Below are 16,450 nucleotides of genomic sequence, written 5' to 3'. Positions count from 1 at the left end.
TTATCTTGAGTTCAGTGGAAAAGTGCTACCAGAAAAGTGTTAGAACATTTTTTTTTTTAACAACAGCCCTGTTTGAAGTCGAAATATAGCTAGCTTTAAAGTGTGTTGCACCCTCAAATGGCTTTGAGGCTGCAGATTAGTCATGACTTTCAGATAGACATTTGCCTGCTGGCAAACTCACCCTGTATATTGTTAGTAGGGACTTCTACATCTCAGCTCCACGTATTCAGTTATGTGGGTTTGAGTTGCAATTGGAATGTAACAATTCTTTTTACATGATCACAACTGCACTGGTGTTGCAGGATATGTGGAAGTAAAAACAAATAAATAAAAAGCAACACAAAAATATTCTTTCCTCATGTATGTAAGTGTTCCATCTCTTTACATTTGTTTTAAAGTAGATCTGCATTTTAAGTGCAGCAGATACACTTGGTGTTACCAAAAGCTTTTTTTTTTTTTTTTTAAACCAGGACATCAACAACTCCTCTGGCCGATTCTTCATTACAAATAAAGAAAACTACACGGAGCTGAGCATCATAAACCTAGACATAACCGAAGATCCCGGCGAATATCAATGCAATGCAACCAACCAGGCTGGTACCAGTGCTGTCATCACCATTCTGCGTGTGCGTAGCCATCTGGCCCCTCTTTGGCCCTTCTTGGGGATACTGGCTGAAATCATCATCCTTGTTGTCATCATAGTGGTTTATGAGAAGAGGAAGAGGCCGGATGAAGTCCCAGACGGTAAGTGTTCTTTAAGCCACTCGTTTAAAAAAAAAAATTATGATACTACTACTGATTTAAGGAACCAGAGCAGTGGGAGAAAGTAAGGACTAGAGTTCATGAAGCTGGAAAAAGCTTTGTCCCATCTAAATAGCCACTTTCTCTCCAAATATTAGGCTTTTTACAGAAGCTGTGCAGAATCACGGTACTGTCTGTTAATTCCTAGATTTGTATCTTCTGATTTCTCAAGCTACGGAATAAGACAACATTTATTTCCATGTTGCTAACTTTCATTGCAAAAGAACTAAATTCAGTAGCTTATTTTCTCCTGCCTGCTAGGAGAAGTTAGATTTAACACTTGAATTAGGCACCAAAATGAAGCCCAGGAGCCCCTGGAAGCATTTCCTCTTTCAGTTTGGCAGCTCTGTTAGACTGAACAACATGCAGGGGATTGGTTTTTGTGTTTCAGGGAAGGGACCTTAATTTTGACTTCTAAACGATCAGAGAAGAGACATTCTTCTTCTTTCTAAAGTCACTTACCTAAGACTGAAAATAGTGACTTTAGAAATGTCTTGCATTAACTGAGAATATATATAATCCAATTAATGCTTTTGGAGGTTTTGCCTAGCAGTAAATAGTGGGATAAATTCTAAGTTGAGGAGCTAGGTTATCTCCCCGTGGGGGGCTGGTAACATCAATTAGCTAACATGCTTATGATACTTTTGAGAGAGGATAAAACGATTATGACTAATACAAGCTTTTTACACCATATCTTTCTTTCTTTAAAGAAGGGGGACATTTTCAGAGGAGAAACTGGTATATGAAAGACCCAGTTGCTTACAGTGTTTATCCAGAATTCCTACCCAAGGAAGCCTAGTGAGGAAGTGATGGTATGCCATCTTGCTCACTGCAAGGGTGTGATGTTTTCAAGTAATGGAACAAGTGGTGTAGAGGGGCGCAGAAAGCAAGTGGCCTGGGTCTATATCATGATTCAATAGCATTTTCTAATACTGGACAAGCCTTCTAGCATCTCAGACAGGTATTGAAAGCATCAATGTATTACAGCTTGTGTAGCAATGACTATTTGTAGTTAAGGCTGTACAAAAGAGCCAGCATACAACCCCGTTCTTCATAACTTGGCAAAACAATGTCTTTTTGGGGGTAAAAATTCCCATGCCCAAAATAGAAGGATGCAAAGTTTTTGAGCAAAAACAGCTCCAGTATTTGAATAATGCCTTGGAAAATAGAAAAAGTCCTTTTTATATATATATATATATTTTTTTTTTTTTAAATAATTGTTGCGTGTTTAATCTCGCATCAAAACAGCTGAGACTTGAAAGCTTCTCTTTGATGTGGAAAGGGTTCCTTATTAGGTAGCAGTGCATGTCTTCAGCTGAGAGGAAACTGGTTTTGCTTTGACCAAGTTATGAGCATTTCAAACTTGCCTATGAAGCATGCACAGAGGCCCTGCTAAGCTTGTTAGGCATGCACACGGGAGAGTGGTGCATGCATGTGTGCGTAACTAACAGCTGTAAATTCAGGCATTTTCACTAATACTATGGTGATGACTGGCAATACAGCACCTGAACACAGAAGCAGCTCATCCCCTCCACCTCCACCCATGGGGAGCTGTAAACCAGCCTAGAAAATTTTGTGTGCATGTCTGGGAATTTAGTCTAAAAAATCCCAAACTTCTGATTACTGTATTTTCCATTATGAAACTCTTTTTGCCAAAAGGAATGTTCACTAGGTTGGGTGTGGGAGTAGCCTGTTGGGTCAAACCCATCTTTTCCACTGGCCTTCTGTAGTTGGTCACAGGATTTAACAGTTGCAACTTAATGTGGAAACGGATCAATAGACTCTCTTCCCTTGTAAAGACTGTTCTAAAGGAAGTTGATTTTCATGTGACCGAGTTGGAAACATTTGCAATAACATTATGCTAAACTTACTTAGCACTTACCTCCGCCTATGTCTGTAGTTGACTTCGAGAATTGACTACCTTGTTTTTCTTTATTGGTTCGGTCATTCTTTTAAAAGCTTCAGAAAATCCAAGATTCCTTCAAAGGAGGTGGCCTGTGGTGATGGCCCGAAATAGTTGATTACCAGATTTGCTTATTCTGAATACCCTTATTTTTAAGGCCGTGAAGCTTAAGCCCCCAGGCATTGTTTTGGAACATCTTTTTTTTTTTTCTCTCTCTCTCTACTTCCCTGACTAGAGGAGAACATTAAGATCAACATTTCCATTATGTGCTTGGGTAAAGGGAAACAGCTGGCAGTCTGTTCCACTAAATGTGAAACTAGCCCAGATTTTTTAAGAATGTATCCTGGAGCCCCCTGGCTTATTCTTGTACTTTACTATTGGACACTAAAGTTTTCTCTGCTGCTGTGGAAGGCACCCTCTCAAACTGGGGGAGGTGGCCATGCACAGTGGGACAAGTGCACTAAAGAGAAACTTCTGTAAGAAATTGCTGATCTCTGACCTTTCAGGTTTACTCAATAAAAGATTTAAATGGACACTTTTAAAGCTGCTGTCTGTCTAAACACTTGGGTCATGAAATGCCAAAATGAAGGTTTAAGATCAACCATCTCATTAGCTCTACCACTTGCTTTGAACTGGCGCTTGAATTCAAAACTTTAGAGTAGCCTGTAGTTGGCATTCTTTCCTGAACATACCAAAGTATGTACAAGTCCTACAGGCTAAGTTAATGTTGGCTAGGTTTGGTAAACCCATGCATGTTGTAGTGCTCCATTAATCCTTCTTACTCAGTATCCTGCTACTTAACTGGTGTGTTTCCAAGTGCTAACTATCATCTGTAATCTCCACTGGCAGACGTCTGGATGAAGTTTTTAAGTGTTGATTTTGACCTACAAGTCCTAATTGGGGATGGGTCCTGGCCATCTGCAGATGTGTTCCCATATGATGCCACTGCAGACATAATCAGTGAGGCCTTTGAGCTATCAGTCTCTTCTGCCCTAAAGGAAAAGAAATTATTAATAGTGCTCTTGGTGAAGGTCCCTAACTCTGGCACACATTCCTTTTCTTGAGATCTGTCCAGTCTTTCCATAGACTCGGCAAGCTACCACCTTCCTTGATCTTTGGCATATCCCAGGTTGATTAATTTGTGGAGTCTTAATCCTGGCAGTGAGATTTCCCAGAAGAGGCAGTCATATTGGGAGAGAGTTAGCCTTGCCTTAAGAATTACTAGCTAGAGGGTCACTGAAATCCAAGGTGATGGTAGTCGAGAGCACAGCAAACTTACTTTTGGCTTATCAAGTGTCTGTGAGCAGTAAATAGCTGAAATGGCATAGGCAGATAAAAATCTTTTGCTAACAGTCTTATCTGCTGGGTTCCTCCATTCTTGTTCACAGCATTCTGGAGCCAGCCCTTCATGGGAAAGGAAAGATCTTTTCTTTGTTTAGTCTTTCGTTTTTTTAAAGACTCCTCCCAAGCTTTCCAGTTTTCAGCTAAAGTCTCCTTTTAAGGAGAACCCCGGAATAAGAGTTGTTTTCCTTAGCCCATCTCTGCAATTGAGATCTCTCATACTTTTTTCTTCTTGAGAGTGGAAATTAATGTATCCCCACTAAAAATAAATAAATAAAATCTCCATAGAAGCTCAATTGGACCAAATCACAGGTTTTTCCTTTTTAAAAGAAAAGTTACTAAGCCCTCCCCTTCTTGAGGGTATCTCTCTCCTAAAATCCAGCGCTATGATTGAAGTGTGTTAAGATAAACCCAGACTAGCTTTCAGTTCTGCTAGCAGTGTCACTGCGACAGCATGTGCTACACGTCACCTGGGCCTCTAGATCAGAGGCAGGCAATTATTTTGAGCAGAGGGCCACTTACCCAGTCTTGGCAGACTGTCGAGGGCCACATGGGTAGCCCCACCCCGTGACAGGAGCCCCACCCCCTGGTCACCATTTTGGGACCAATGTCCCAGGGCCAGCACCGGTGGGGCCCAAAGTGGGGCACAGGCTGGGAGGGGTCTGTGGAGCCAGGCTGGGCTGCACCAGCAGGGAGAGGGGGGAGCTGGCCTGGCTGCATAGAGCCCCTGCTGGCCGGGACCCCTGTACTCCTGCCGCCCTGCTCTGGGCCCTGCCAGTGCTGGCCCCGTGCTCCTGCTAGCTCCCTGCCCACTCACTCCCAGTGCCGCACAGCCCTGATCCCCTGCTCGCTGGCAGGGAAGAAGCTGGTGCTAAGCACAGGGGAAAGCGGCCCCTTACCTGCCCCATGGCCGGCACCCCCTGCTGCAGCCACTCGCAGCCCGTGTGGGGCTGTCTGGAGCAGGCGCAGGCAGCCCCATGTGAGCTGCGAGCAGCTGCAGTGTGGGGCACCGGCCACGGGGCGGTTGAGGGGCCGCTTTTCCCTGCACTCAGCACCAGCTTGTAACCCAGTCCTGCTGCCAGGACCCCATGCTGGCTCCAGGCTCACCCGTCAGGGCTGTGTGCAGTGGCAGCAGCTGTGGCCCCCCTGCTTGCCACGCCGGGCAGTGTTGGCTGCTGTTGCCGGCCAGGAGCTTGCGCACTGGGCTGCACAGAGGCAGCAGTGGCAAACACTGCCAAGTACAGCAAGCGGGCGAGCCTGAAGCCAGTGTGGGGCCCAGGCTGGCAGCAGGTCCGAGTTACAAGGTGATGTTGAGCATGGGGAAAAGCGGCCCTTTGCCCGCCCGGTGCCCTGTGCTGTAGCCGCTCACAGCCTGTGTGGGGCTGCCTGTGCCTGCTCTGGACAGCCCCGCACGGGCTGCGAGCGGCTGCAGCAGGGAGCGCTGTCGACAGGGCGGGGGAGGGCTGCTTTCCTCCACACCGGGAAGGAGCCCGCGGAAAAGTTGAGCACGGGGGCTGGGGAAAAGCAGCCCTGCCCCTGCCCTGTGGCCGGTGCTCCCTCCTGCAACCACTTGCAGCCTGTGGGGCTGTCTGGAGCAGGCACAAGCAGCCCCATGTGGGCTGCAAGTGGCTGCAGCGTGGGGCACTGGCCATGGGGTGGGTGAAGGGCCGCTTCCACCCCTGCGCTCAGCTTTTCCCTGGGGTCTTCCCCCCTTTTCCCCCTTACCTGCGGTTCCAGCACCAGGGCAGCCATGTGGTCCCAGGCCAGAAACCCCCGCTGGGGGTGGGGCCGAGCAGGCTCTGCTGTTGTGGGAGCCCACTTCCCCTGGGTCCTACTGCTCTTGGTTCCTGTCATTTTTGATAGGACACAAGGGCAGATAAATATTAATTTTCTAATTTTTTTAGGGGCCCCACAGGCCAGATAGAATGGCCTCATAGGCTGGATACAGCCCACAGGCCATATTTTGCCCACCCCTGCTCTAGATGAACATGCTGGCGTTGAACTCTATGTTGCCACAGCTCTGCTCTTTACCAGTACCCATGTTTAAAGCCAGCCCAGATGCATCTACACAAGCTGCAATCCTAACTTTGGAGTGCAGGAGAGATGTACCATATGACAAAGCCAGCCAAAACTAGTTCTGGAGCAGGATTAATTCAAACTCCTGCACGCTTGGAGTAGCTCAGAAGGAGCTTATTTTCCTCCTCTTCTGCCCTACCAGTTCATGTTCATCCCCAATCCACATTGTCCTTTAGCAATCCATCATCTTTCTGCTCTTTCCAGAATGAAGGGGAAAGTACTTGATACTTAGTTCTTCAGAAGCCTTGAAAGCCATCACGTTCCAGATCTGGAACAGCTGAATAGGCGTGTGAAACACCGTGTGTTCAAGGTCCACAGCTCATGCCTGACTGTGATAGACAGACTTTTGTTGATCTAAGTGCCGTCTTGATACTCCTCAGTCAAAATCCAAACTGGCTTCCCAACATGAACAAAGGAAGTATTTCTAGTCCACATTGGTAGTGGTGTGATGCATGTGTATACAGAGGGCACTGGTTTTATTAAAAAGCACCCCAGACTTCACAGAAAATTGAGGGCTGCCTTTAACTTTGGCATTTCCTGACTTCTTGCATCTTTAAGGCTGAACAGAATGTTGGTGTTTGATTTCAATGCCTCCCATTCCAAGGACAAATGACTATTCAGTTGTATAAAACTCCTTTGTTAAGGCTATTCTTCTTGCAGACTTAAACAGTTATGTATTCACCCCTTTGCTCCTGCTACATAGCAGAAAAAGAGAACTCTGGATCCCATGAAATCTGTATCTCCACCTGAAGAGTGAATAATGGTGTCTGGGCGTGTGCTTGTTGCCGTATTTTGCTGTAGTGCCTTGTTGATTATAGCAGCATCCCTTTTGGTTCCCAGATAAGAGAGTCCTGCGGTGAGCACCTTGTTAATTTGCTTGCTAAATGAACTGCCTTGCTTTCACCTGTGCACGGGAAGGAGGAAGGAAGGACTGTGCTTGAATTTCTCTATAATCGGAAAAAGAAAACCCCAGCCTGCTTCCCACATGATGGAGCAATGCATCTTTTTGCAGACAGCTGTTAGGGTTTGGAAAATCACCCAAATAGGTGAATACTGTGCAGCTTTCAACAGCTCGTGGTGCTGAAAGTTGCACAGGGAAACAGCATGCTTAGGCCAGGGATGCTGGCACTTCATGCATGGATGATCAGAAGAGGACTTTAGTGGGGCAGTGCTGATGCATTTTGCTCCAAGCTCAAGTTGCCTGGACTTCATTTTACAATGAAATGAAGTGAATAGCTTTATTCCTCTGTGGTGTATAGTTTAAGCTGCTTATTTTTTTTTTGAGACAATAATGCCAGACCTAGTGCTCAGCCATTGTGACCTCTGTATAACATCCAAAAGACTCTTAAATGAAGAAAGTGATTGTACTTGGATTAAATAGCCTGTGCTAGAAAATACATGTTTTAAAAGGGTATGTTCTGGGGTAAGTAGAAAGTAAAAACTTTGGGGTTACATTCCCATCAGAGAATGTAAATGGTTTTTACTTCAAAATCCATTTTCTACTTAATCTTTATTTTAAAGCCATGAGAAAGCAAAGTTGCTATAACGTGCCTCCTCATTCCCCCTTTTCATTTGTCAGCTTAATACAAAGTATGCTTTCCATAAATACAGTTCTGCTCCAGCTCTATAACAGGCCCATTCCATTTCCCCCCATTCTTTCTAATATTCTTTTTTTTTCTTGCCTTTTTATGCTACTGCTATTACTGTAAGTAATTTAAAGAACAAAATGCTTTTCACTTAACTTGTTACAAGGTAAACTGTTGCCTTTTTTGGTTTGTTTCTGCTACCGTAATCTCTTTCTCCCCCGCATGTAATCTCAGAAAGGGGAGAAAACTCAGACACAAATTGCAGTGCACAGGAGTTAACTGCATCTGCAACTGAGGATTATTGTAGCACACGACAGCTAAACGGCCTGACTTCTGCAGTGGCCACAAGCTCCAGCATTTGCTTGTTAGATTCAAGTACGGAGCAAAATTCCTTATAAGCCTGATTTGACTGACCTTGGCCAGATATTCATAATTTAAAAATATACTTTATGCCTTCATTCCACTTCAGATTGATAATTGGTACATGAACTCGTTGGTACGCACGCTCTGTACACTTTATGCAGCCTATAAACCTTTGACCCCATTTGCTTGCTTTTTCTTGTAGTGTGATGATAAATGGCTTTCTGTGAACTACTCTTGTGGATCCAAACATTGCCTTAGATCTTGGCCCTAGGAAAACAACAGAGGATTTTTGGCAGTTAGCAAGAAATAGTTTAGTGTTTTAAACTTGTGTACATACCTGCAATTAGCTTTTTAGGAATGCACTATAATCCTATGATATGCAAGTCAAATAACCTTTGAGTGTTGACTATGCTTCACTAAAGGGCTATTGAAGTACTTTTGGGCCAAGAATTGCAGAGCCTTAAGAGTGGGCAAACAATCTTGGTGTGGCCATTCTTGGGGAGGAGTCTTCAGCATCCCCATCAAACTCCCTTATTGCATTACTTTTCCCAGAAAAGCAAAATATTAACCCAGTTTTATGTCAGGAAGTCTCCATAGCAGTTTTATAAACCTCTATGACGTTGTTTTACAATAAAGCCAGTCCTCCAAATGGCTCAGAACTTGGCTATTATTTTTTTTTAAGTTCTTGAGTTTAAATTGGACATAAGGTGGCTACTCAGCCCATAACTTTATCTCAAATGGGGCAAGGTTGATTGCTGCCTGTGACACCACCCAGTCTAACAGATATTTTTCTCATCCTCTTGCTTCTCTCTGCATCATCCTGCCAGACTGATTTCAGTGAAACAGTTGATTAAAATAGTATCTTATGAATTGCATTAAATGAAACAATATTTGTAGCAAAAGGTATTGGAGAAAATATTTACTGGTTACATTGCTATCAAACACATCTTTTGTTTTATTTTTTTTAGTACTTCTAATAATACCTCTAATAATATTTACTTATTCCTAAATTGGAGCAACTAGGAAAGCACATTAGAAATGTTACGTTTTTAATGCCTATGTTTATGGTAGCATCTTAAGAGGCTGCAAAGGATTAATCCAATACTAAATCCTCTGTTAATGCTGTGATTTTGTTCCAAAGGTAACACATTATTTTGAACCCTATAATATTCTTTTACTAAGCAAATGCTGAATTAACTGGCTGATACCAGATATTAAATGTAAAAATTGCATTTAAATCAATGTTGATGGAGTGAAAAAGCAAGAAAATTAAAAGCTGGATGGAGTTTGTTTCCAGGAGGGCCCCATTAAACAGATGTGATGTGTGCTGCAATCGAGGTACCAGCCGATAGGCAAGTGTAGCCGAGCTAGTTAGCTAAGATTTCTAAGGTGTGTATGGGGCGGGGGGGGAGGTTTGGCCCTCTTGTTACAACTAACTGTACTGTTACGGGCTTTGAGTTCTGACAAAAAGCTGTAGATCATAATAGCAATTCTGAATTTTTCAATTTAGAAATCTATTATTGCAGGTAGTTTTAAGCAGATAATCACTTTACCTACCAACAAGGTTTACTTTTAATCTTGCATTCTATAAAAGATGGTTTATTGGGCTTTGCAGGTCCTCTCCAGATTAAAAGGCAAATTCCTGCAAAATGAGGACTTTTGTGGAGTTGGCTGTAAAATTGAAGGCTAAGGCGCAGTGTTTCAGGAGCTCTGCCCAGTCCCGTTGACCTGCACATATCTGAATGGAATGACGAGGCATGTTCATACCTTTCTCTATGGCCACTGGCTTCATGTACTAGCGAGTTAAAGTTTACTAGAGCAGGTCATCTGGCATGAGGGTTTTGAGTTATATTGATATTTGTCGGTTACTATGACTTCTTTTTTTTCCCCCTCAATTGCATCATACCTTTAAAAAATGGTGGTAAGTGAGAGATCTGCATGCTTTGGAGTTTGTTTAATCTCCGCTTCAGTCTTTACGATGCACAGTTCATAATGTTAACACTTTTCTTAAAGTTTCTTCATTCACGTTCACGACTAATTTGGATTTCAGTTTGCTGTTTTTAATCTTTATTTACTCTTAATTTTGTACTTATTTTTCTGTAGTTCTGTTTACCCCCCTGATTTCTTCACATTAGGGTTTTTGGTTCTTTCTGTCTGTACTGTATTGTACTGTACTGGGGATGCTTTTGCAGCAGTTAAATGGCTGACAAACAGGCTAGTGACATACAAAGGCATTTAATCTGCTTTTATTGAACCACCTAGAGTTGAGATTGGAGGGAGGGGGAAAGAGTTACCTACCAGTCTTAGACCCAGTGCATAACTGTAACCATTCTTACAGGCCTAGCGCCTACCTTTACCAGATCTTTGTTAGAAAGACGTTCTCTGGCAGGCTTTGTAAATGAGAAGAAACCTGGTGGTAGACTAAGGTTTTAAAAAACAGTCCATCCGAAATCTGCATCCATAATGCATATTTTAATTCAGGCGGCAGAATGGTTACCACAAGAAAAGGCTTGTATCCTGCTTGTACAGTTATGTTTCTGAAGTCCAGCAAAACAAACTCCCAAAGATGCGGATAACGTTTGTAGACGGCCGAGACGCCCAAGTCTGGAAGTAGACTGTTTGTATCGCTGATGTTTCCTAATGGAAAACAACTAAGAGCACGCTGGCTGTCCAAGTCCAGCCTAGCATATAGGTCATAGTCCTTAGCAGATGTAGCATAGTCTGTTTTGAAATCTTTTGGGAATCAAAAGATGCTGGCGGAGGGAAGGCTTAGTTTTACTCTATACTGTGCTTCATGTTTCAGTACCTGATGTGTCTGTATATCTCCACTGTATATACAACAGCACATTGATGTCTGGTTGTCCTTACTAGTCCTAGTTTTTTTCTGTACCTTGTCTGATAGTTCCTTGTTGCTAGTAATGGACTTCTGTGGACACTGGTGTGTCGCTAGTGTGTTACTTTTGGCTGTAAAGCTGTTGGTTTGCGGTTAGTTCTTTATTTTTTTGAACTATTTTTTTGTTCCGGTCACTGTTTGTGCTGGCGGTGGCTTTGCCTATCCGTTGCCTCGAAGGTACAGGTGGAGTAATGTCCCATTTTTGACAGACATTACTCCTAGTGTGTGCTCATGCAGATGCCTACACTGTTAAGACTGTAATTTCCATAACTGCTTCATGTGCACTAAGCCCCCTTGTGGAATCCTGCTGAGAGTTTCTTAAAGACTTCAGTGAAAAAAAGTATTCTAACTTGGGGGGGGGAGAACATTTTTTTTCTTTCTTTTTTTTTTTTTTTAAAAGCAATGAATTATCAATTGGTCCCCAATGATAGTTCTACAGGAACGTAATCGGATCTCTGGGTTAATTGCTATATCAATAATTAAAGGTACCTAATTATACCATAGTGAAAGGCAGAGAAAACGAGATGCTTGTAATTTCTAAAGAATAAAATGTCCAATTGGTCATGAAAGAGCGTGTGTCAAACACAGCATATTGGTGGGTTGTTTTTTTTCCAATTTAAAAAAAAAAAAGTAAACCAACCCCCCTTTTTTTTCTGGCCTTCTTACCAAGGGACACAGGCAGAATAGTGCTGTCAGTCTATTTGTAGCTGAAGTCTGTTGTCTCTAAGGGGGTTGTAACCCCCTTAAGTTTTCCTGGTTTGGGGTCCTGTCCAAATACACACATGCACAATGCCTGCTGCTGTCCAAGGACTGCATCTGTTTACAACATTGGATTAAAGTATTGCAGATTCAACCCCCCTCTAACCTTGTCCAGCGTGATTAGACATCAAAAAATGGAATATGAAATGGTTGTATAATCCTGGAGGGAGAAGAGGGGACGGTATATCTCGTTTGGTGTATTTTACCAGTACCCCCTGAGAACTGAAGAATTGGTTTTAAAAAAATGCAAGAAAACAAACAGCAGGATTTTACAACTGAAATGTTGGTTTGTCTTCTCATCTCTTCTATAAGATTGAACCACTGGAACTTGGGGACAAGATGAGTGTGACCATATTGCAACAATCTGTCCGCTACAGTTGCAGTTCTTCATGACAAGCATTTAAAGTGTTAACTAAAACCATTGAAACAACATACTTGCCATTAAAACTTGAATCCAGAAAAAATAACTCCATGAACCTTTGCACTACCAAGTGGAATGGCCTTAAATGCTATAACGATAGAGCAGTTTGCTGTTTGCTGTCCAGCTAGTGTTTAATACAAATTCTGACTCCGCTTTCTTTTTCTCCTCCCCTCGTCTTTCATGGGGTTACAACGGCATTCCTGTTGCAGACGATGAACCAGCTGGACCAATGTATGTATTTTATACGGATATATCAAGCAAGTGGCTGAACTGTTACTGAATGGGTAGATTAAGAACACTTACTGTGCAAGAATTTGATTGTCACAGTGTGTCCGGGTGGGGGGGTGCATGTGTTTTAAGGGAAACCAGTCCCTGCACCAGAGAGCCTAGTATTTTGATTTCCACTCCCCTTCCCCCACCCCACCCCCCATTCTAAGCCAGGAAGAGAAATGAAACACAATGGAAAGAGGATGGATATGAGGGGTGAAGGGCTTATTTGCAGAGCTGTACACATTGCCAGGGGTTCCATACACTGATATTTAGGGCCCTAACCCCTCTGTTTACAGATCTGTAAACATTCAGGAAAGGGGTCACGTTGGCAAGAAGCGGAGGCATGCATTGTGGATATTTGCTTTTACTGGCTTTCACCAAAATCTTATAGCCAGAAGTGCGTTCCTGTCCATCTCAGAAAGAACTATATTTACCCAATACGAGACCCTGAATGTAAGATGGGGCCCCATTAATTAGATTCCACACAAGGAAAATATATAGATTATAACTTTCCATGTATAGAATCTAATTATTGGAGGATCATCTAGAGCTGGGGGTGCGGAGCTTGGCTCTAGCCCGGCCCTGTAGCAGTGGTGCAGAGCTGGCATTGCTGCTACAGGACTGCGCTGGAGTGGAGCAAGTGCTCCATGCTCCAGGCTGCGGTGAGGACAGCCTGCCTGCACAGAACAAAGATGAGGAGTAGGGGAGAGGAAGAAGCAGTGGTTGGGGGCAGGGAGGAGTGGTGCGGCATGCAGAGGCTGGAATGGGAGGGAGCAGGCAGTGGCTCCAGCTCTGACACCGGGTTGGGGCTGGAGCAGCAGCAGCTGCCTGCCCCCTGCCGCCTCATGCTCAGTTGTAAGCCGAGGGGCTTTTCCCCATTTCAGATTGAGGGGGGGGGCAGCTTGTCTTCTAATAGAGTAAATACGGTTTGTGCACAATAGTTTGGCAAACTGAAAAAAGGGCTTACTCTCTGTAATCAAACTAGGGAGCAAAACCAGTGATTCAGGAGGCAAATAGCATTGTAGGAAGAGTTTGTAAACTACCTTCTGCTAAAAATTGGGAGCCTGTGAACTCATGCAAATTTTATTGAACTATTTCTCTACACTAAAGCTTTCTCATGCACAGGGGATTGGAATTTGACTTCCCTTTGAGTGCCTTGTCTGCTAAGCATGCTGTTGACTTCTACATTTAACAATTTTGATGAGAGATTTTTTTCTCCCTTTAAAGGAAAACCAACTCTACAAATAATCACAAAGACAAAAACCTACGCCAGAGAAACACAAATTAAAAGTATTGCTTATAATGTAAGTATGACTTTTATTTCCACATTTTTATCTTTCATGTGTTCAGATATGGTCTAGAGTCTTTCTCGTGTCATGGAAATAAGGAGTATTTCAGTAATTCACACTGATGGAGCTCTCACACTGCTGAAAGCATGCAACTTTCTAATTTACTGAAGTATTTACGATGGTATCAGAATATTTTAATAATAAAGCGTTGCTGTCCCCAGACTCCTTTAGCTTTCAGAAAATAATGTTAAAAGAATTGTTGGTGTTTTTTGTTTTGCTTTGTATTCTTTTAATCCTGCCATAACTGTCTGAGCAGGCCCCCGATGAAGTGTCTGCATAGCCCTAGATTAACTCCATGTAGCACTTCGGGCTAAAAGCAAAAAACCCAAAAGATGGTTTGTTCAGGTTCTGGAATGTGCAAGGTGGGGGTCTTGCTAAATGTTTGCAGCTTTAGGAGAGAACCTGGTATTGAAATGTTCGAGGTTGTAACAAAAGCAGGCAAACCTTTGCCTCCTACTCTGATAAATATGTGAATATCAGCTTTATTCTGTGTTCAGGACGATGTTGATCCCTGACTGACACCTTTTCTCGATTTTTTTGTTTGTTTGTTTGTTTGTTTGGTTTGGTTTGGTTTTTTTTTGTTTTCCCAGAGCTTTAAGTTTCTGAGAGACTGATGGCAATATGACCTGCTAAAATGAATGGATGGAACTCTTGATACTAGAACTCCAGTTCTATTTGACTTTTTTCCTTTTCAAGTGAGCAAACAATATGACTGTCTAAAGCATGCCTTATTTAGCCTCTCCTGTAAGGATGACCTAGCGAGATAAATTTTAATAATGCTTCAGTGTAGAAGGTGTAAACTATTTTGGGCTTGATGTGCTGTGAATGTTGCTTTTTTTTCCCCCCCCCTTAAGATATTTAAACACTAGAAGTAAGAGTCAGATCATGCATGCACCATTTTTTACTTACTCTAGCTGTTAAATTGGCAAAGCTCTAAATGCACTGCTGCCATCTAGTGGTAACTTTTTGTAAAGTACAGCAAAACCTAAAAATATACAGTATATATTTATATTTTGGGGGGGAGGGGGGAAAACCAAAGTACAGTAAATGTGTTTCATTTTTAAGCTGCTGATATTCATTCCGTATATTATATGTCTGAGAGATGAAATAATTATGCTGTTCTGGTACTTGTAGAGGAATAATATAAATCGAAATTATCTTAAGGGCTTAACCTATGTGAAAAGACTTGGGGGTCCTGATAATCAAAGACTTTAAAAGCTGGAACAGTCCAACAAGTGGTGGTGAACTGCAGTAAAGATACTTCAGTTTATAAATATATATATATATATATGATTGCTTTTTAAGTGATTTTTTTTGTTAATCATGTAAATTCTCAAATCCTTTTGCACTGATGTGTTCAACATATTCTTGTACATTCAATTCAGGCAAACTTTTATAATTTACTTTTTTTTGTTTTGTTTTAAATGATGTTGAAATGTTACAGCATGGTGATATTCTATGCAACTAGTTATACTCTTCAGTTTGACACTGTAACTTCTCATGTTGATTTAAGGACTGACTGTAGAATTACAGACCTACCAGGGTCCTGATGTCGTGCATAACTGTAGATGCATGAACCTGTGTTCTGTGTATTTGTTGAAGTGCAATGATGTATAAAAAGTGGATTCACCTGTTTTTAAGAATAAAACACTGACAAAAACACGTTTGAAGCAATTTATCAAGTATCCAAACATTGACTTTTTTGTGTTTACTAAGTAACATTAACATTTCTCATCCTTCTGTCAGTTTTTTCAGTTCCTTCTCCACTTCTTCCACAAAGGCAGGGAAATTCTGATCCATGAGACATAAGCGAATAAAAGGTCCCAAGTCTTTGGCGCTCCACACACAATGCTGATACACATGAGGAAGCTCAGATTTTGAGTTCAGTACAGACTGCAAAAGTAAACCCAAAGATGGTTTTTATTTAGGGTCCATTTAGTTGTCAATGAAATATACTAGTTCCCTTTTAGACGCTCAGCAATCATGGCTTCATAGAAATGCTCATGCACAATGAAGAGAAGTAACAAGTAACCTTTTTGCAACAGGCATGACCAATACTAAAATGAAGTCAGCTGAGCCAACTGCTAGAAAAATTAGACTTGGCATTGTTTAAACAGGCTGGGTCATATGGTAGCTGTCTTGTAATAACGTTTCTCTCAAGTAGCATTTTTGTTAATTGCAAAAAACCAAGGGAGTTGCAGACCATTTTAGAAATTACATTGATGAGATTTTGAGGAGGATGCCAGGCACAGAAGAGTAAGGAAGCAAAGTGAAGCTCTCTAGGTAGGAAATGGTCAGTTTTGTGGTTGCCCATGTGTCCATCTGTTACGCTGGATGATGGGAAACTGCAGGGAAAGAGCATTTGGTTGTGCAGTTGACAGTGTATATAAGGGTGCAATGGCAATCTTGCACATATACTGAACATGTCTATGTGTCCTATAAAATTAAAAAAAGAAAATTTGAGATGCAACTGAACCTTTCTCCATGCACTATTATGCATCAGTAGGATTGAAATACACAGCTAGCAGCAGCAGAAAGTTGCCGTCTTGGGTAGGAAGGAGAAGAAGCTATTGGCACCAGTAGCATAAATAAGGGGGAGGGTGCTGGCAAGTGGGGCTCCAGCTGTGGGCACCAAAATGATAGCCTCCTGCAAGAAATCCACATTATGGAAGCAGCAGCGAGGACTTT

The 16,450-nt window shown here is 42.4% G+C and overlaps 2 protein-coding genes across 3 annotated transcripts in view; one reads left to right on the top strand and one right to left on the bottom strand.

Moving 5' to 3' along the window:
* The window catches only part of NPTN (neuroplastin), a 43,753-nt gene extending 28,328 nt beyond the window's left edge, over positions 1 to 15,425 (top strand). The window contains exons 5-8 of one of the 2 annotated variants that reach the window (XM_019533296.1): positions 471 to 744; positions 12,365 to 12,374; positions 13,641 to 13,717; positions 14,353 to 15,425. In XM_019533296.1, coding sequence (XP_019388841.1) covers positions 471 to 744; positions 12,365 to 12,374; positions 13,641 to 13,701 — 345 coding nt within the window. In that variant the 3' untranslated portion in view covers positions 13,702 to 13,717; positions 14,353 to 15,425. Of the gene's footprint in view, positions 1 to 470; positions 745 to 12,352; positions 12,375 to 13,640; positions 13,718 to 14,352 lie in introns of both variants that reach the window. The other variant, XM_019533295.1, reaches the window with a different exon arrangement.
* Positions 14,607 to 16,450, bottom strand: part of REC114 (REC114 meiotic recombination protein) — a 67,692-nt gene continuing 65,848 nt past the window's right edge. The window contains exon 6 of the mRNA XM_019533147.1: positions 14,607 to 15,655. Within this exon, the coding sequence (XP_019388692.1) occupies positions 15,494 to 15,655 (162 nt within the window). The 3' untranslated portion in view covers positions 14,607 to 15,493. The remainder of the gene's footprint in view (positions 15,656 to 16,450) is intronic.

Source organism: Crocodylus porosus, unplaced genomic scaffold (genome assembly GCF_001723895.1).
Source record: "Crocodylus porosus isolate Cpor-Errol unplaced genomic scaffold, CroPor_comp1, whole genome shotgun sequence".
Lineage (NCBI taxonomy): Eukaryota > Metazoa > Chordata > Crocodylia > Crocodylidae > Crocodylus > Crocodylus porosus.
Note: the sequence above shows the minus strand (reverse complement) of the source record. Positions and strands in the feature narration are given on the sequence as shown.